Source organism: Notothenia rossii (genome assembly GCF_949606895.1).
Source record: "Notothenia rossii genome assembly, chromosome: 10".
Taxonomy (NCBI): domain Eukaryota; kingdom Metazoa; phylum Chordata; class Actinopteri; order Perciformes; family Nototheniidae; genus Notothenia; species Notothenia rossii.
In genome coordinates, this window is record NC_136908.1 from 51,450,927 (window position 1) to 51,472,865 (window position 21,939).

Sequence of the window (21,939 nt, forward strand, 5' to 3'; positions counted from 1 at the left end):
CGATGACCTCGTCCAGGGCCTGAGAGCAGCTGGAGTCCACGCTGATGAAGAACTCGTACAGATCTTTCTTCATCCCCGACGGACGGGACTCGATGTGCGTCAGGTTGATGCCCTTCTCCTAAGGATCACAGGGAAAACAAGGAGACAATGTGAGTCCTGATTTTTTAATTTGTTTACCATTAAACTTGGTTCTTTTTTATGTACAATGCTTTACTGAGGTCCATTGGTGTATTAAGAGTTTTCCTGCTAAGACCTGTGTTAACTGGTTCTTTTCACTGTACCTACTTGTGAGTTTTTAAGAGAGAGCCAGTCAAAATGTCTTAAAAGTACTTCTGAAATCATTACTGGGAAAAATAAAAGTTCAATTTTAACCTACTTAAATATTAAATTATTTCTCAATACTACTATAAATTGCCTTAATTTCCCCCTAGTTCCAGTTTCTAGTGATTTTCCTAAAGATCTACAAAAAATTTTTTTATCCATGGTCTGGTGTGTCCTGATTTGTTTGTGTCTTTTATTAGCCTTTTTGTTGACTTGACATTTCATGTAATTTTCAGTTTGTTGTTTAGAAGGTTTCATCAAAGAAAGAAAATGGAGCAATTCAAAATACATGAATATAAGATGCATGCGTGATTGCTGCAACAGTCTGCAGTACTTTGTTCTACCACTAGAGAGCGCTGTGTTGTAACAAAACTGATGCTTGTTTGATATGTTTACATTTACTTCATTGCTCCATATTGGAATTGCTTTCTTACAGTGCCATGTAACAAGGTATTGCGCAGGAGTTGAAAACTCTAATAAAAAAAGAAGATAAACAAACAATATATATACATATTAAGAAGAAGAAATATGTATATCACAATCGAATAGACAATATAAATATAACCACTCCAATAGACCAACCTACTACTAACAAAATACAAACACATGCTACTAAATACATTATATTTAAATGCAATGAGGTATAGTTAGAGAACAATATAAACCCGAGTACCGGTAAATTAAATGGAAAACAGTGGAGTCTGGTTAAAAATAAAGAGAATTAGGCAGGAAAGATTCCCTGTATCGGTCGTTGTTATATCGTACCTGAGCCAGTCTACATTTGTGTGAGTCCACCATGGAGGTCATGGTCTACCTTGAACTCCCTCTTCCTATCATTCTCTTTCTGCAAACTGACCTTGAGCCGGACACACTGGACTTACATAATAAAGGAAACATTGTAGTGGTTTAGTGCAGAGTAATTCAACATGTCCTTTTTGCATTTAGGCTTTTTTCAATATACAGCATGAACACAAACTCTTTTGAACATTCTTCCAAATACTGTACACAATACAGACTGGCTGCAGCTCCATGGTGAACGGCGTGACTACATACATAAGTAGTAATAACCAACACAAATGTATTTTTGCTTATGTAACTTTGGGGAGGGAGAGGGAGTATGTAGTTCTCTGTCTACTATAGGCTAAGCAAAGAGGAGGGTCTCCTGTTTGCTCCCATCTGGATCCTATTCTACATTTTACAGCTTTTTAAAGGCCCATGTGGTCTTTCAGTACATCCCCCCCAGGGACTACCGTACAGAGATGATTCCAGGCTGGCATAGGAAAGAAAAAATAACTCGTTTTCTATTCACTGCCAGCAGATGAAGAATACATATATGGGGGCTGAATAGCAATGTTGTCAAATTGAAATTATAAAAAATGCAACTTTATCACTGTAATTCTTTCCCATAAACTCAAGAATATTATTAAAAGAACATTAGAATGGCCAACACTTAATACTTTATTTCACCTTCCAAATCTAATGTAGCGAGTTCAAGTAACCTATCCTTCATTGATATTTGTTTTAAATCTTTATTTAGACATTTAGTCTGTCAAATGATCATTAACCTTTTATCTTTTTAAAGATAATAATTGTGTGAAATTAGCTGCATACATTTTTGGAATGTATGCAGCAATGTTTTGTACATGCATTAATTAGCAACAATGAACGGAAGAGTGAAGCTTCTTTGGGATGATAAATAAATAATGTAAAATCAAAATACCACTATTTTTAAATGATGTGTCTCACACAGTTCCTCAGGTCCATTGATATTGCTGTTTCTTTGCACAAAGGGAAGTACTTCTGTGTGTGGTCCAGCTTAAAGCCCAGGCTAAATCCTGAAGCGAGCGGGATGCAGGGGTCATTTTTGTCAGATTTCTGTGCAACTCGGAGCCTCCCTCTATGTCAGGCGGGTGACACTAACCCTCCAGCTGTCGCCCTGACTGAGACGCGGGGTCAAGGCCGGCCAATGGCTCTGTACGTCACATGAACGCCACGCTGCTGTGTCACATGGGCTCCAGTCAGTGTGCAACTTTCTGACTGAAATACGGAGATTAAATATTCACAAGATGAAAACAAACCTGTGTTAAGATGCCAGTGCTGAGCTAAACGTTAGCACATGGCCAGGCAGGGCAGACGTCTTCAATTAGTCAGAGAAGAAGAAGAAGTGTAGGACCTTCTCTTCAAAGCTGTGATTTTAGTGGATCAACATGTGTAACATTACTGTAAGGACGAGAGGGATGGGTGAAGATGGTTTGGGGGTTGTTTTGCCAACTTTATAGAGAGGCTGTTAAAAAAAGAGGATATTTGGGGGAGGAGTAGGGGGAGGATCAGGAAAGTGAGAGCTCATAGGTTCGAAGAGGTTCCTGATGTTTACTGCTGATAGGAAAGCAGCATTTGGCACATATTGGATATTCAAAACAGTCTGCCTGCCCACATCTCCACCCCCAAAACTCACATGTTTCTTTAATCTAAAACATCTTTTGACTGGGATTTGTTTTCGATGTTTTCAAATGTTTTGCTGCAAAACGTCAGAGAGACAAACTGTGCTTTGTCTGCAGGAGAAAAACTTGTTGTGATGTCCATGTTGAAGAATAAACAATAAAAGCGCTGCCAATCAGTGTTTACTTTGAGCCTTCCAACTCACGTACACAGAGGCAAAATAAATGACTGTTCATGGTACTTTATGTTAATCAATAACTTAAATAAATAGATAAAAGACCTTTAAAGTTTCATAGTCCTGTCCATCTGTTTGGATCAGGCTGATATTGACATTTAGGGATCTTTGCTTATTTCTTTTCATGCTGACAGTAAAGCACACAACTGATATCAGAAATGTATTAGGCAAAAATTAATCTGAGTATTTTAAAGTTATATTGGTTTATTATTACTGATGTGTTAACTTGTTTAAAAGGAACAATCCCCACATTTGACACATTAAGTTTGGTTTATCTGTCACACGTCTGGGCAAACACCGTTATAATATTGAACTGGAAGTGATTTTTGTGAAGTCCAATGCTGTTTGATTTCCATAGTAACCCTTGGGAGGTTAATGGATCAAAGACCCATCTGTCACGATTGCACACTGATACACACACACATGAGATAAGATCAGTTTGTTTAGTTTTCTTCTTCAAAGGGTCAAAGAAAGCCACGTGCATGAAAACTGCACTAAAGCAGCTACAGATAATTATATATTTACAACCTAGCTATGTCTTCTCTAAAACTGTTCAAATCCAATTACTCGTGAACTAGATCTTGTTCAACTGTAATGTAGTCAATTCATGCATTATGTTTGTTATGTTGAATGTTAATCAGTAACTTTATAACTTGAAAGACCTGAGGAGGTTTCATCACCAACTCATCATGACCATAATTGTTGACACTTTGGGAATTTAGTTTTCTGTTTTTGTACAGATAAACAATTAAACAATGAGCTTTAGCATTTAGCTTTGGCAATTTAGCAATTAGCTTTAGCATTGTAGGTGGATATCTGCAGCTTTTCTCCCTTTGCTAATTTACAGACTTCTCAACTAACTCTTCGGAAATTGTTTTAACAAAGCCCAGTGATAAACTGCATTCCTTCATGCTGAAGCTCTATAAGTGTCAGTTGTATTCTCTGTAAGCCTAAATCTTGGGGATGACTAAGCAAGATGCATCCCCTGAAGCATCAGGGTTCCTGGTCAGCAGTTTTAAAAAATAATTACCTCAAAGAGCCGCAGGCCTCTGGCTAACGCTCCGACCTCCTCCTTCAGGGAGAAGATGCAGGAGATCACTTCTGACTTGTTGGTCTCCTCCTCCAGGTACATGGAACCCCTTCTCCGCTGAGAGGAAGAACAACACAGAACTTGAAAGTGAAGTTTATGGGTGTCCTTCAGGCATTTTGATTTACACAAGCCGCTTACACTTCTTCTACTGCAGGAGTGAATGAAAATAAGAGGTTAACTGGATGTGGACATTTTTATAGTTTGTTTTGATTTTTATGTCATCTATGATGTGATGAAACACATATTTCTAAATCTGGCATAAGAAAAGTTTTGATAATAAACTTAACCAGAAGAAAGCTTCTAAAACACCACAGTAACTCAGATTTTCAGATGTAATCTAATCGCTATAGTTCATCTGGGTTATCTCCTAATTCCTCACATGTGTGATGAAGTAAATCCATGTGGGAGTACATTTCATGCATTTATTGTGCATGAAATCTGGCTTAAAGGCATGGCATGTGAGGCGTCTCATCTAACGGCTTGAAACCCTCACACATTGAATCTTTTGACACTGACCTTTTCCGCTATTATGCTGGCACAGACCATCTGATGCACACATGAGAGGATTTATGATAATGAGAGGACACATTTTCAGGTCTTTAACAGCTGATCTGAATATCTTACAGATGTAGGAATTCCTGCACTGACAGACTGTTATTTATCACAGCACACATTTCATAAGGACTCTTTACTTCAGAGAAATCAAGGGCCAACATTTTAAAATTAAGGTTTAGGTTAGGTAAATTAGTGAATGTACCCTTTGAAATAATAACAGCATGAAAACGTATATTTGGGAAGCTTAAACACTTAATATGTTTATGTTGGTCGACTAAAGCTCTGTCTTTTATAAACATAACGTACAGGACCTTCTGGCTGCCTAAATACCTGTGCATAGATTATTTTGCATACGTGTGTTTTTGCATTGCCTTTAAAAAATGTCCAGGTATTTAATGATAGCACAAATTGTCCTTTTTCAGGAACATTAGCTTTTTCTGAGTCAACCTGCATGGTCTGCTGTAGCATACCTGGAATATTCCAGCTAAGCCTGCCTCTATTGTTGCATTAAAAACAGACTAGCAGAAAGAAGATGATTTACAATAACTTGTTTTGCCTAACATTACCGTGTCATAACATAACAATACAAATAATCAGAGGTGCGAAAAGTACTAAAATATTGTACTAAAGTAAAAGTATAAGTACCAGAGTGTAGAAATACTCTGTTACAAGTAATAGTACTGGAATCAAATTGTTACTCTAGTAAAAGTACTAGCATCAAAATAGAATTACATTTCCAAAAGTTAAAGTGCTCATTATTCAGATTGGCCCATTACAGAATAATATGATATGTTTTGATTATAATTATTGATTAATTCGAGTGTTATCAAAGCTGGTAAAGGTGCAGCTAATTGTAATTCCTTTATATGCTGCGGGGGTAGTTCGTGAATTTACTCCCGGTGTAAATAAAGTCTTATTTATGTGTTGATTTTTTTTCACATCATTAAACAAATCTGCAAAGTAACTAAAGGTACTAAATATATATAAGGGAGTAATAATACACAATTGTACACCACTGCAAATAATTTGCTGGATTTCTGGAAATGAAAAAGCCAGATGCAAATAAGTTTTAACGTTATATAGCAGGTATCATACCATGACATTTACCCCTGTTCCTGGCTCCTCTGTTCCTCCATCTTTCCCGTAGATTCCATTCACTTTCTTGTGTGCTGCGTCCATCCTCTTGCTCTTCAGGTGATCACAGTGAGTGTGCTGATGCTGGGCTCTGACAGACTGAGAGTTCGGCTCCTGCCTATAAATCCGCTGTAACGTTGGCCCACGTGACACCACACCCCCCTGTGCATCGGTATGTCACGGGACAGTTGTTGTGAAACAGAATTACAATGGCACATCTGGGTTTTGTTATAATGACGGACCCTGGTCTGCTCTGCTGGTTGTCAGCTGAAACATTTTCGTTTGCTGCTAACCTGAAGCGTCTCAGCTGACTTTCTAAAAAGCCTTTGCTGAACATTAGGCTACTCAGATATTTTTAAACTACAAGCCGTAAGGATCAAAACACAATTGTAATATCAACAAAATTGAATCATGCAGAATGGCTAGAATGGCCAGAGATGTAGTTCATTGAGTGATTTCACACACAAAAAGTCTTACTTCAAAGTTTTACGGCAAAACTTTTTTTTTTACTTGCTAAATTATCTTTTAAATTGACAAACATCATATGTTTAATTCGTGGCACAATTCAAACGAGATCGAAAGATAACTTTTATTTTGCCATTGACTTAAATACATAATTTCCAAAATAAGGTCCCATGGAGGTCCACCGAAAAGGGAGGGAAGTAAGTAAGTAATTTTCAAATCATAAATCTATCGATTAGATTAATGATTCGAAAATTATAAAAGTAGGGTAGACATGTGGAGATTATCCGACTGAACAAAACGTGATCCATCTCTTAAATGTGCCAACCACAGACCTTATTTCGAGCTATTTTCCAAAATCCTATGGAGAAATTGCATTGCTTTTTTGTCGAACAGAAGGAACCCATGCGCAGCTTACTTCCGGGTTTTAGGACGCGTCACTGTGGCAGATATTATACATGTGCACATGCAATGCATGTGTAGGCTGCATGGCTTTAGTGTTGCAGGCAGCCATAGACTGTATAAAGGTTGCCGCAGACTGTGAGTTTAGTAAACAAAAATACATTTTAAATGCGACACATTTATCGAACAGATTTGACAGGGGATGCAGGTAATGATACTAAACAAAGATGTAAGGTTAGTTAATTTTAATCATTAACATACCGCCACGAACAAAATATTAAGTACAATTAGCAAGAATTAACGTTAGCCTGAAATGTAAATACTTAAGTAAATGCAAATAGTCTACTTACAGTTAATATCTTTAGTAGTTTTTGCTGGTGCCATTGTGTTTAATGGGCTCTCTCCTCATATGATCCTTCCTGATCAGCTCTGCATCACACCGCAACTGGTCAAATGATGGTTGTAAACAATACAACCAAACATCACATTCAATTGCCATTACAATCATAATAGCAAATGATGTCAGAAAAGGACGTCATCAGTTCCTGAGATCTTCTAATACTGTTTAGAATTAACGTTTTCGTGTTAACAATTTCACCACCTTCACTGCACTGGTAGCTTTCATATGGCGTGTAGAAGTTGTGAGAAAATAGTCTATAACAATAATGAAAAGGCATATGAGGTGATTGCTAGCACCAGGGACATTGGTAAATGATGTCCTTTGTCTACTACAAGCTATTCAATTAGATCAGTTACACACTATTTAGATGCAGATACACTGTATTTTTTTCGAGGAATAACTATTATTATTATTTTTCTTTATTTCTATGATATAATTACCTTTACCATGATCTGAACCTGATGATCTCACAAATGTTACACAGGTAGGCTACAGGAACTGTACTCTCAGTGCAGTTATCCTTCTAAACTTCTCTGGCATTAGTTAAAGCCCTATCTAGTATTTATAAGTTGGAGACAACAAAATCCTGCAACTTTCACATCTGCATAAAGGACATTTACAGACAATTGGAGAAGCTAGCAGCTAGCTTAGAATAAAGCTTATAGGTTGCGCGAATATTTTCATGAATATTGTGAAATTGCTATTAATAAAACAGGACCTACAAAGGCAGACATATACGCTTCAGTAAAGACAGCAACTCCCGCTGAAACAGAAACAGATAGGTGAGGAAAGTGTAGTAAAATCTCCCATAGCAGCAGTCACGGCCGACATACTAATGATAGCTTCGACTAATCAAGCTACACCACTTGTTTTTACCGAGTTTTATTTATCGGGAAAAAAAACGTCGTCTGCCACCCTTTTAAAGAACGCAGTTTTAAGTTAAACCATTGTTTTATATGTATGAGTAAATTAAGGTATGGCATTGAAGTGCCATAACCTAATTTACTATGTTTTTAGGTAGTTTAGTTAGCATGTAACATATATAAATGTAGCCATTAGCCAAAGTGCTAGAATCATTACGTTGATGTTTCCATTATCATTTTCTTGGTGAAGCGTGCGTTAGCATGCTAACATGTACTAATTACCACTTAACACTTGGTGCCAATATTTTAGTGTCATTACTGCGGACAAGCCAGCCGCCCCTGTATTTCGAGTACTCGATTAGTTACAGGTTTACGGTAATGCAATATTCGACCACTTTAAAGCTACAGAAAATCCCACCGAGGAACACTTCCGGTGAGGATTTCAAAGTAAAGGATGGCATGTGGTTCATTTATATTATTTGCGATTGAGGAACAGGGTAATTTATGAGAATAATGTTGGGACTTATTGCTTCATAAACTTGTTGCACAAATACTATGAACTACTTTTACTGTATACTTTTTGAGAATGGCAAAATTCCCTCCAGAGAACAAGAAGGAGCATTTTCGTCTAACTTTGATGTGGGATAAAAAAAAATGTCTTCCATAAGTAGTTTATGAGTCTGCCATGTTTGTACTTAGTACTTCTTAGAATATTTGCAAACATAATATGAACTACTTTTACTGTGTACTTTTTGAGTAATTTGAGTTTCAAAGTCCTCTCCAGAGAACAAGAATGAGCATTTTTGTCAACTTTAATGTGGTCTAAAAAACATTTCTTCCATAAGTAGTTTATGACACTCCCAGGTTTGTACTTAATACTTCTTAGACTACTTGCACAAATAATATGAACTACTTTTACTGTGTACTTTTTGAGTAATTTGAGTTTCAAAGTCCTCTCCAGAGAACAAGAATGAGCATTTTTATCAACTTTAATGTGGTCTAAAAAACATTTCTTCCATAAGTAGTTTATGAAACTGCCATGTTTGTACTTAATCCTTCTTAGACTACTTGCAAAAATAATATGAACTACTTTTACTGTGTACTTTTTGAGTAATTTGAGTTTCAAAGTCCTCTCCAGAGAAAAACAAATGAGCATTTTTTTCAACTTTAATGTGGTCTAAAAAACATTTCTTCCATAAGTAGTTTATGACACTGCCATGTTTGTACTTAATACTTCTTAGACGACTTGCACAAATAAAATGAACTATTTTTATTTTTATTTTGATTGGATCTAAAGTCACTGTGACTTTAGCTTCAGCTCCCCCTATAGTCAGCCAAGTAAACGCTGATGGAGGTTTGAATAGTTTTATAGAAAGGCAACAATTGATCCAAACAAAAATAACATCTGATAATCTTTATATTTCCTTTTTTCGGAGTAGACTGGATGAGTCATGCATTTGATGCGATGAGTGGTGCGAAGTTCTACATCACCTGCATGTGTACACTTGAAGTATAACAAACCTGCAGTCCATTTTTAAAGGTAAGGAGTTTAGTTTTAACATGTTCCTTATTTGATTGCATTTTGTGTCGTATGTAATATATCCTTTATTTAACCAGGTAAAAGTAAATGTAAACTGTGATTGTAAGCATTTTCTCAGTTTGGCATAGGACTTAATCGTGCTGCTAATAGGTGCTAATCTAACACATTTTGAAAGAACATGTTCCCTTTATTAGAAAATAAAGAACAGGCACACATCTGAAACTTAAAGAAAATCAAATTGCAGCCATTACACTATTAACGCCATACCAAAAAAACTCTTAGGAGAAGAGAGGACACACATACTCCTACTATCCCACCTGAAACTGAGGAGATCCACAGGTGCCACACGAGGGCAGTGTAGGTTTGATAATGCTGAGAGAAAACCCCGAGTCCAGCACACAGAGAAACAGACAAAAATCCAGAGTAAACTTATTCTAGCAGTAACAAACATCTGATCAACTCAAAATGTGTTGTCAAATAAATGACATATTGTACTTTATGGAATTAGCTGGAATCTTGTATTTGATTGTTAAACTGAACGTGCAGTTTTAGTATCGAAGGGAATCACATTCTTTACTGTTACAGGTTTTATGTATAAGCCATCAGTTAGCTACCTTTTATATAAATAGGTTGACAAAATAATTCAATATATCACATCAGGTTATGTAAATAAACCTTAATGTAGAAATTGGACAATATACATGTTTGTATGATAGTTAAGTGTTTAGTTTAGTTTGTTTAACGTCTGGAATCATTTCATAGGCTGTTTGGAATTTGTCTTTTTATTGTGTGTGCTGGGCTATTATTTATGTTCAGGATGTTAACTTGAAATGCTAAAATCCATTCTTACTTTAGTGGACAATTTAGGCAACTGTTACCAGTACTGTCATATAAACAAACAAATTACTATAGCCTGTGTAAACATAAAAGTAACCCACAGCGAATCATCACCAACTCTGTAGTTCCCCTTATAGCTTCACAAAAAAGCAGTCTGCACTAAAGACAAGAAGTTAATAACTGCCTAGATGCAAAAACACAAATCCAAATAAATGTTGCTCTGTGTCTGCTGGATGTGTAACATTATCATCATTATACGGTTCATTTATGCCAATGTTGTGCTTTCAGCTTGTTGGTTTGCCATAAGATGCTGCAATCGATCATACTTGTCAACCCTCCCGATTTTCGCGGGAGACTCCCGATTTCATTGCCCTCTCCCAGTTTCCTCCCGGGGTCATATTTCTCCCGCATTTCTCCCGATTTCTGACAAAATCAGATTTACACACGGCTGTTTCCACTCGGACTTTAATACAGCTACACCATTGTTTGGTTTCCATGGAAACACGTCTCTTTAGTAGCGCGCGCAACTCAAAGTCTGAGAGGGTGAGGCAGATATTCACAGAAAACTGAACAAGAATCGACAACTACTCTACTCTCTGCTCACTCCTTTCCTGTAAAATACAGGTCAGCCCACACATATGCTCCATCAAGGACGGTGCTACAGGCCGCAAGGCAGTGCACTTACAACTACAATAAGCATGTTAATGTTAATCTAACAGCTCCGGCTATCCACTAGCCCCCCCCCCCCCCAATTTTGCATTTGTAAATGCTCCAGATTTCTGAGGTCTAAAGGTTGTCAAGTATGAAATCGATACAGCTTCAAGTTGAGTCTACTAGCTTTTTTTTAAATGCACATAAAATCATGCTGTAGCATCCACTTTTTCTTGCACAGGACTCATAATGGGCCACTGTGTTTGTGCTGCTTGTGTCCAGCGGTCAGTCATTTGGGACGTGATGTCACATGAAACTGCCATGGCTTTTTTTCAGTGTCCTCTTCACATTGTACAAAGGATGGACAGCTCCCCACTGCGTCATTTACTGTCTTTAATGGTGATGGAGACAATTGCTCATTTATCATGAGAAGTAGTGCAGTGTGCGTCTACAATGGTGCTCTCCATAGGCCCTCAGTCTTATTCACACACTGAAGATCCATTCTCACACTAATGATGAGCCAGATGCAAGTCACTTTTTTCTGCTAGGAATTAGCTCTTTTACACACTGCAGCTGTCCTCACTTAAAAAAAACACATTTTTGTTTTGTAGTGACTTTGCAATTACATTTTTCTGATAATAATTGTAGTATAAAAGTGAATTAGGACGTCTTCAGCACAGAGCATTGCTGAGAGCAGGAGTAGCAGGGGTGCTTAGAGAGATGATAATCTGTTATAGAGTTGTGATGTTCCTAATTGTGCTTTCATGAGATGCTGTTGATTAATGGACTAGTTGACGGACATCCTGTGAATGTAGTCCACATGTGCACTGTCCACAGGGGTGCTGAAGAATCCACTCCAGCCTTCCAGCAGCATTGTGGAGGTTCTTTTCTGAGAGCAGGAGAGCAAGAGAGGGAAGGGGGGGGGGGGGGGGGAAGGGAGCAGAGAAAGAGAATTCAACTTTGGGGCTTTCGGCAGTGCTGTTGTAAAGGGGAGTGAATGAGAGCGGGGGCCGTGCAGCCAGCCACATGGACCGTTCTCACTCAGGATAATGGAGGCCTTTCTGTGGTTCTTAACCCCCTTGTCGCATGCTGGGAACGGGCAGTCGTGCGCCCACCGCTCACAACAGACACGCTCAGACACGCTCACCCGCTGGATAATTGAATTTTACACCCAAGAAAGTCACCCCCTTCCCTGGCCGGGGCCCCGCTATACACGTGGCCCTGACAGGAACTCTCCCAGGATCAACATCTCATCCAGGGGAGAGTCTGAGGCAGGCCCAGGGGCAGTTTAGTAAGAAAGAGGGAAGTGGTGCTATATCCAAAACCAATGTAAAATGGATTTCCATGAGTTTTGGTGCCAATGCTCGTGTTCCTCTCTGGAATTAATTCTGATACTTTGTGGTCTTGCTGTTTGAGATCCCTTAAATATCAACCTCCAGCCGTCATCATGTGACATTTTCATTCATCCATATTTGATTTATGACTTCATACCTTTTATAGTGAAACCATAAAACTATACTATACTTCCCAATAACCCCAGCTGTACTTTGTGTGAACTCTAGACTGCCAAACAACATGTTTTTAGTTTTTTTTAGCATGTTTGCCTATTGACATTAGAATTTAGCGACTGTGGTTGTGCAAAGCTGTACACATTTAAAAAAATAACATATAATCCTTGTTTTAATCAGTGCCTCTGATTTGACATTAAAACTAATGCATGCTGTAAAGGCTTTTATTGGGCCTGACAGCTGTTTTCTCGCCTCTGCAGGACGTGCGACAGATAACAGACAGGCATAGTGTTACCTGCAGGTGGACTCCGTTTTTGTATTGCCATTTTGTTTCCTACACATGTGGTAGAGATGGAGATTAGATTAGAGTGTTTTAAAGGGGGAGAGAGTGGAGGTCCCTAACTGAGGGGAATGACATGTTAAGGTTGTGATGCTTAGGGGGTGTATTGTTGATGTGAGGAGAGAGTGATCCAGACCCTCCCTCCGTGCCCTCAGGCTGATGATCCCGTCAGCAGAGGGACCCGGTTCACCGCCCTCACCAGCTCTCTGACCAAACACAAAAGGTGTTTCCTCCCTGCAGCCGTGGTCACTTTCACCTGTCAGTCAGACTTTCTCTGTGGAGAGCGTCTCCAGGTGAGCGCCGGCTAACGGCTCCTCCTGAAGGGCCTTCTGTTCTGCCTGTTGGATGCCAAAGTAAGGGCAAAAAGCTGCTTTTAGTAAAGTTTAAACTCTCCTGTTCAATTTGGAAGAAATTAAATGATCACCAAAACTTGTGTGTGTATTTTAGGTCAAAGCTGAACAATGATTGTGGAATTACAGATTTACACCACCTTGGGAGTAAATTCAGTGGAGATGCTAATATTCAAATATAATTTATAGCTACATTTATTTGTTGAATAGGTAAATTCAGCACTATATCAGCCCTCTTTCAATTATGATAACAATACAGAAATGTATGCCATATTTAAATCGTTTTGTTAGACTTATAGATGATATTCATATTTAGTTACAGACAAGTAATGTCATCAAGCTTCTCCGCAAGAAAGAGTATATTTCAAAAACTGGGATTAATGATTAACCTCCACTGCCCAGACATTTTTGCACCATTACTAATGTGTACACATTTAAAATGATCAATACTAGAATATTTGAACCAAGAATAGGTAATGTGTTACTCTATTGTACTCGTTCAGAGATTTCCTAAACATGAGTCTCAGTCATCAGCGGTGTTTCATCTCCTACGTGTTTGCCTTCTCAGCTGTCCTCAGGTCTGTGTTTACGCAGCCGTCCCTGGTACTGTAGGTGGAGGAACATGGAGACTTAATGAGAACTCTGTGACTGACCGACATTCATGGTGCTTGTCACGCAATGCCTGACAACACCTTCATGGTGTCCCACAGCAAACACAGAGGGACTGTCACTCTGCAGCAGAGAATCACTTTTGAGTTTGACAATTCTTTTCCTCGCTATACTGTAGAAGATGTTATGCACCTCATCTTCATGGTCAGTGCCACACTTATTTTTAGCATGTGAATTTCACAAAAATTGTGAATTAATACATTTATATCTAGAAATGATCAGAATCTGAATTCCTTTATTCGTCCCACAGAGACGAAATTTCCATTTTAAAAGCAAAGTATAGATAGGGACACAAAAACGATTAGATAAAAGGCAGGATAGAGCCTTGGTGTTGGGATCAGGGGGTCACAGGTTCAAACCCCACTGCAGTCAGCATGTCGTTGTGTCCCTGGGCAAGACACTTCACCCCAAATTGCTCCTATGTAAATAGTTTGGATAAAAGCATCTAACAAGGAACATGTAACGTAATGTTCAACACGTGGTCTCAGTCGGAGTTGATGTGTTGGGAGACTTACTGTAACTCTCTCCACCAGCAGAGGACGACATTTGCCCGGCAGCCTCCCTCTCATCCGCCCCCACCCCCTCCTCCTCCTCCTCCGATCCTCTCTGTCCCCAGCGACAGCCCCTCCCATCATTGCCATAACCTCTCCTAATCCCCTCCACCCATCGTTGCCCTGGAGACGGCTCAGACGAGCAGGTGATGCATTGACGGGGAGCAGATGGTTCCCTGTGGAGGTAAGCATGGCTGAACAATGCTTCCATATTCATCATAAAGTCTTGCTTACTCTCTGTGTCTCCCTCCTTCAAATGTGAGTACACACATAACTTCAACGTTGAATGAAATATGCTTACACACACATGTGCACACACTCACACACTCACAGATATTTGCTCAGTCGCGCTGTTTGAAAGAACGACATTCTGATGGGCCTGTCAATACAGCGGAGTGCAGACGGAGCGAGGTGACAATGTTGTTATTCTACAGGATGAATAGAAGCTCCTGCATTCAGAAGAAGCTCATTTACAATACCTCGCTGGGACATGGTGTTATTTACTATGCAGAACTCCCCATTCTACAAGGATCAATCCCTGAAGATTTCTCTCCTCATTTAAGTGTTTTAAAAAAAAAACATATTTAAACTTCTAAACCATTCCATCAAATAACAAAGAGCGTTACCAAGGACTACAAATGTTTGAAAATCAAAGTGTTATGTATTTATCTATTGGATGATATATAAAAAAATGAACGTACAGTACGTGATCTTGATACCTGTTGATCCAATGTGAGATAGAGTTGAATTGACACTTGTAAGAATGGCTTATGAAGTCACAACTTACAACATTCTCAACTGATGGCTTTGTCAATACAACAGACAGAGAGAGGTGGTCATGTTTTGACAGGTTATTTGACAGGATTTGTGATAAATAGAAGCTCCTGCATTCAGTAGAAGCTAGTTTACAGTCCCTCCGAGGCTGTACAAGCAAAATAAAGACGAACAATGGGGGTGCGTTGCCTCAGCCTCGTGTTCTGCAGGTGTTTTCGGGCTTTTCGCCGCAGTAACTCACTCCTCTCTAAAGAAGCTCCTTTTTCAGCCCCTGTCTCCCCTGGAGATAAAGTACAGACACCCCACTCTCCCTTTCTCTTTCTTCCAGCTAACTCCTGAATAATCCAGCAACAATACTGGGCTCTGAGGCAGTGTGCAGCGATTCGCCGGAGGCCTGACTTGTTTTGGGGTGCAGTGGGGGTGGGGGGGACGGCATTATGGAGATCAGCTAATGCATGTAAAACGCTGCATCCATTTTATTTGATCGGAACAAGTGGTTAAGAAAAAGTCGCCACAATGGAGGTTTTGGAGCGCTACGCTTAACCCAGCACACCTGGAGCACACAACAGGGGGTGAGAGTGGCTGCCCCCCCTCCCCCCTCCTGCCTCACCCATCATCACCAGCACCACAGCACCTATCAATACAAGCTGTAAGGAGTTTGGTTGGGCTTCAGGAGGAGGGGGCCGCCTGTATTCACGGCCTGACTATGATAAAGACGCACAGTGAGGAGCCATTCAAGAGCCCTGTGCCCATAATGGAGTCACTAATAGGTGCCTATTCAGCAAGGAAAGTGTTCTGGAGGAGAAAAAAAAAAGTTTTAGGGAAGCAACAATCACTTTGTCTGCTGCCTTGTGTATGTAAAATGTATGCAGCGCTCCACCCCTCCACCCTTTTCCAACTCTTTCTGCTGTCTTTATTTCTTTCTTTAAAGAGCGTCAGCAGTGAATAGACGACATGCATAGTTTGGAGTCTTCCTTTCATCCTTACTTGAAAATGAATTCAATGGTCTGTTCTCGAGTGAGTCCAGTCCAGTGGCAGGAGTACAAACACTCTTTTTCCCTTCCCTATCTCCATAAAACTGTTTGCCACATTCACAGGTGGCCAACTTTTATTTATAATATCTTTGTTACGCTGTCAGTATTACAAATGGACATTTAATCAGTGATGGGTTTTATAGTAAGCAGATGTGGAAAAAACACATTTAGAGTGAATGAGAAAGCCTTTATTGGTTGATTAAATCTCACAGAGGTAGACATTTGACAAAGATATATTATAAATAAATTATACTTATAGTTTCCTTGAACACTGAGGAAGTGCAGCCATCAGAATGCAAATTCTTTGTATATTTAAAGCATTATCTGGGTCTGAAATTTTAAAAAAGGAAACAGTGTTTTAGCCATGTCAAAGAAAAACATTTAAAGATGCTACTGAACTAAAACAGTCAAAGTTCAAACAACTGCATGTTACAAAAAGTAGTTAAGTATGGTCAACCCCTCAGTCTCCAAAGATCAATCCCTGATGATTTCTCCTCTTATTTAGCTGTCTGAAAAACTATTTTAAATTAAAAACAAGCTTGACCAAGGACTGTACTCAAAATGTACTTTGTTTAAACTCTTTGGTATTTATCTATAGTTGGATTGACACTTGTAAGTGTGGCTTATGAAATCAAAAAGTACTATTTGAGCAGAATGTGAACATTTCATGATGAAACGTGTTTGTTCGGTTTGAACTAGAGTTAGCTTTAACATAGATTTGGTCAATTTGAATGAAGAGAGTTTGAAATTAATTTGTGTTTTAAAATGACACCTCCGGATGCTGTTCAACCCCGATTGGTGCCATCACTTTGCTTCTAGCATCTATATTTGCTGCAGACCCCCCAACCTCTCCCTTTGATTGGTCCCAAGGCTCCATGGGAGCAGGCCTTGTGGGTGAGCTGACTAATCTTGAAATGCAGAAACCATATTGAAAAGAGGGAGAATGAACTGAGAAATACTGGGACCATATTGTGCTGCGTGTCAAAGGGCTTAGCTGACAGATTGATGGGATGAGGAAATAACGGAGCAAACCAGGGGGCAGCAGGAGGGAGTCGAGGGAGGGGGGGCCCAGCATGGCATAGTAAGCAGGGTTTGGAGTCAGAGCAGGGTCCCCGCAGGCCTGCCGGGCAGAGCTGAGGCAGGTCAGCGCTCTTTGATTCTGGGTCTCGCTGCTGACAAAGGGCAGCACGCAGTGGGCTGGGCTGCTTTCCTTAGAACAGCATGAAAGCCCTTGTAATTGTATTTTTATGTGTTTGATGAGAGGCTTTGTCAGCTGTTGGGTGCTGATGTATGTGTTTATTTGTATGTGCAAGGAGCTTTTTTGACTATTATTTAGTCTAATCGAGAAAAAAAGATTGAATGTGAATCTCAAAAGATAGATATTCGCTCAACATGTGCCAGTGTTAACCAGCGTTGCTTCCACCAGCAGACAAGAGAATGGGACGTAAGTTAAGTCTCAGTATGTCTCAATGAAAGAAGAGATTACAGTTCTAGTATCTTCATTTCTTTGTTTGTTTTTTCTGGCCCATTTGTACCATTTTCAATCAGTCTCCATTATCTCACTGTCTTTGCTGTACCTGTCCAGCAGCACATTACAGGCATACAAAGTGAGCCACAAGCTGATGAATAAAGTGTAAATATTGAGTATTTAGCAGTTCAAGAGACAGATATTTCCTTCGGACAGTGGTTTCAAAGGATACAATAAACATTCAACATATTTCATTTTACATTCTGTTTTTGTAGATCTTATTCTATGTACATGTACTGTATATAGACTCCTGCATGTACTTGGTCACTTACAACATTCTCTGCATTATTTAGCTTATTTTATTTATTTATTTTTTCTGACACGTATATAGGTTTAGAGTTATTTCACATCTAAATGTCACCCTTAAGAGCTTTTAAGTGTTTCTCTGACTCAGTTAAAGCTTAATAAAACACACTGGTGACAGTAAATCAGGTATCAAGTAAAGCAGATGCACTTCTCATAGTTGCATACATGGACTTTGCTTTAAAATCGTATACATCCACATTGATGTGAATGTACCGGTGTTGTATCATTTAGCCAAATTATAAATGAACCATTACAATAACAATAAAACGTATCATAACTTGGGTCAAAACAAATGCAAACAGTTTCAATACTGAAAGTATACAATAAATGAGAAGACCGGTTTGCATTCTTATGGTTATCCAATGCAATTAAATCTGTATTAAAACATCTTTAAAATATACACTAGCTTCAGCTTGCACTGAAACAGGAATTACGCTGTTCTTCATTAGAAAAAAACCTCCACATCTATGCCACAAAACTCTTCCATTTCCAACCAAACATCCCCTCACACAATGCATTTTTTGGCAGTGTCTTAGCAACTGGTATTGTGGCATCTAGATTACCCGAAAAGCACTGCAGAGCCCCTGTAGGGTCAAACAGAGGGAGACTTTGGAGAGTGTGCTTTAGGAAGGAAGATGTAAAGGAGAGCTTGATCTTAGAGGGTCTCAAGAAGCTTTAGTACATGTCATAAGTCACGCTAGGATTTTCTTGTTTCTTGTTTTTATTCCCTTGTCAGTTTCAGAGAAAGCATATTCTTCTTTTTCTTTTAAGCCTATTCTGAAAAGGTGACATGTCTTTAAAAACTACAAAGAAGTTAAAATATTCGTTTTGTAGCTGAAGTTTGACATGGTGTGTAGTAAAGGGGGTGGTTACTTGTGTCTCCACTCCGACTGTTTGGTCTGGTCACCATGGAAAACACTGGCGACTCCCCGATTGTCCACAGCCCTTGTTAATATTACACCAAGAGTGTATTTACTCTGTTTTTCCTGCACTACAAATCTTAAGATGAAGAACCTCCAACTCAAGTCACTCTCACATAATAAGCTTTGATTGGAGTTAGAGAGCTGTTGAGAACATGCACACACACAGAAGCACACACACACTCCACTGAGCTCTGATTTGTGGAATTGATAGGGTCCATTGTTTCCACAGAGCCCACCACTATATGCCCTGTAATGTAATTAAGGCCAGGAGATTTATGCCGCTGTATAGCAGCCCAGAACCTGATCCATGTTGTGTCTGGAGTTGGCCTGAAAAGCCCTCTCTCTGTCCAGCTGTCCCTGATTTCTACTCTGTTCTCTATCACTGTATGGGGGGGCAACAGTGCTGTTCACTTCTTAATCGAAAGCTTTGTTTATTGTAGGACTTCTTTTTCTGTTGCATATAGAAGGAACACAGGTTTTACATTTAATGTGCAATCTCACAGGGGATCATTGTATGTGTGCTTTTTTTTCCTAACAGGAAACGACATGCATGATGAGTTGCACTAGTTCAGCAGGGTTGTAATTATTAACAGCTATAAGCTATCTAAATAGAGTGCATTCTTTAACCTCCCACAAAGAGGTGTTGCTCGGTTCCTTGAATCAGTCCACTACAAAGCGTGACGGGATATTACTGAACTTTTCTCTTGGAAAAAATGGCAGTGTTTTCCTATTACTTCAAGACCTTTATTGTGTTTTTAATGAGAAAAGAGAAAGACTAGAGCTCATTGGAAATGTCTGCTATCGGGAGAAGAGGAGCTCCGGAGCCTTATTGGGGAAACGCACCTTCCAGAAATCCGGATTTCAAGCGACCCCGGAGGCTCCTGGCTCGGCTCATGCATCCCGTCAGCACCTGGCTGCCTGACGGCCCCCTCTCTGCACACCACGCTCACAGGGTGAGTCCCTCCATGCCCACCCAGCTCTTCTAAATCCACAGCTGAGCGGCCTGCTGCCGCCACCGCCCACAACTCCAATATCCCAAATGAAAGACACGTCAAACGCTGCTGAATGCGCCCCATGTGGAGAACATGTGAGAGAAGATCCGTAAGACCCGGAGCATCTGTCCACCTCTCTGACACTAATGAATGTTAAGTAGGTTAGCTGCTGGTGTGCCACTGTCCCACAGGTCATTGTAGCTGGTGGTGGCAGCGGGGCTGTGCTTTTGTCAGGGTGCGCCAACCCCCTGTGAGACATCTAAAATGGCTGGACCGCTTACTCCTGCACACAATCCCAGCACCAATAGTTTCCATATTGATCCCCCTTGCTTGCAGATTAAAGAATAAAAGGGGCTCTGTCCTGCCAGCGGGGGTCTGCACTGTCTCCCAGAGCTCATTTCAGGGTCACAGAGTCCTTGCAGCCCCCTGACCCGAACCCCAACGTGAACACACACAAACACCGGTGCGAGGCAGGACAGAAACCTTTCCAGGGATGAAGCCCATTAAACCGGATTGGTCGGATGCTCACATTCACGGCTCATTATAGCTGACCCCGGGCTTTCTCTCTCTCAATCTGGGTGCTCTCCTCTTCTGTCCCTGCCTCTAACCTGGCCCAGGGCCTGCTGAGGTGGTCACACTCGCCTTTTGTATGCCATTGATAGCTTGGCCGTTTGCTTGATTGTCTTCTGAACTGGATCTGCTCATCGGTTGTATTGCGCTGCATTGCCGAGTTCCTGTGGTGTGCTTTTAAAGTTTTTGTCCAGCCTTTAGTAACTGTGTAGCTCTTTTGTCTCAAAGGTAGTTGGTTTGTCGACAAATCCGGCAGCTGATTTATTTGTTGTGATCTCAAGCGCTGCAGCCATTATTTCAGTGACTTGAATTGAATGCATTTACCCTGAGAGTAGAGCAGAGATATATGGGTTATCAGAGTTGGTTGTCTGTTAAAGTAGAAGGTATAATGCACTTGGCAGTAATGAGTTATGACACAAGATGTGGAAGAAAATAACATTAACACAGTGCTTATATTGGATCTCCACAGGAGGATGTAAACGAGTAACTAATTAACTCAGCAGGAATTAACTTGCTAGCTCATGCTTTATGGTGTTCTATATATTTATATCAAATGAGAGAAAGTGAAATTGCATAATAAAAGTGGATCTTTGGCTGGGATACAAACCAAATTCATCTAGTTTCCCTTCCACTGCTATCAAAATGTGGTTGTACAGTTAGCCACAAGTTGGTAGACACCATTAACAGCCCAAAGAGACTGAGCATATTAGACTTAAAATCAACATGTGGACAGAAAAAGATTCCAACAAACCCAAAGAAAAACTACCAATCAGAGTTGAGGAATCTCCATTGCAGCTTCAATTTTGAAATATTCTAACTAGGCAGCACTTAACTAAAAAGGAATACAAATGTGGTTACTTGATTGCAACCAATTTGAATAAATTGCTAAGCTGTAAAGTAAAAAAAAAAGGCTTATCTCAGTTGCCGGTGCTTGGTTTAGGCTGAACTGTTTTCAAAATGTCGGCTGGTTCACAAATGTTCTCATTGCCAGCCAAACATTTTTTTTGTCCGATTATTTTTCTCACGCACTCCTGTCATCATATAGTGACAGTTTCAGTAAATAGGACTGAAAGTAATTTTTATAAAAGTTTCCAGCTTCATTTCAGGGCTCTAAAAGGGGAAATCCTTTAATAAATGACAGTGTTAGACACAGGTATATCCGTGAAATGCCGCCCCTGTTATGGCACCTTGTTTGTTTCTTACTACGCCTATATTACATGTGTTAGTGAGTCTTTGGGGCTGACCTCAACAGGATGCAGCTCTGATCTGCGGCCCTTTGTTCAATGCCTGCTCCTGTAATTAAACGTTGATTAAATGCCTATTAATGTGCCCTGACTCCCAGACAGGGTGTAATCAGGTGAAACAGAATTAATAAAACATCCAGTGTAGTGCTCAGCAGAGAAGGAAGGGCTCCCATGAGAAAGACAGACAGATGGCGACAGGAATTGCCGGAGAGAGGAGAAAG

The 21,939-nt window shown here is 39.9% G+C and overlaps 2 protein-coding genes across 3 annotated transcripts in view; one reads left to right on the plus strand and one right to left on the minus strand.

Annotated features, from left to right (window-relative positions):
* pah (phenylalanine hydroxylase) overlaps positions 1–7,039 on the minus strand; it is a 13,995-nt gene extending 6,956 nt beyond the window's left edge. Inside the window, exons 1-4 of one of the 2 annotated variants that reach the window (XM_079653663.1) lie at positions 6,989–7,039; positions 5,748–5,936; positions 4,026–4,142; positions 1–118 (exon numbers count right to left, since the gene is read on the minus strand). The exon at positions 1–118 is cut by the window's left edge and continues 66 nt beyond it. In XM_079653663.1, the coding sequence (XP_079509789.1) occupies positions 1–118; positions 4,026–4,142; positions 5,748–5,819 (307 nt within the window). In that variant the 5' untranslated portion in view covers positions 5,820–5,936; positions 6,989–7,039. Of the gene's footprint in view, positions 119–4,025; positions 4,143–5,735; positions 6,037–6,988 lie in introns of those variants that run through there. The other variant, XM_079653662.1, reaches the window with a different exon arrangement.
* Positions 7,040–19,610: 12,571 nt separating this feature from the next.
* LOC307022783 (uncharacterized protein) overlaps positions 19,611–21,939 on the plus strand; it is a gene marked incomplete at its 3' end in the record, with an annotated part of 28,168 nt that continues 25,839 nt past the window's right edge. Inside the window, exon 1 of the mRNA XM_079655675.1 lies at positions 19,611–19,865. Within this exon, the coding sequence (XP_079511801.1) occupies positions 19,704–19,865 (162 nt within the window). The 5' untranslated portion in view covers positions 19,611–19,703. The remainder of the gene's footprint in view (positions 19,866–21,939) is intronic.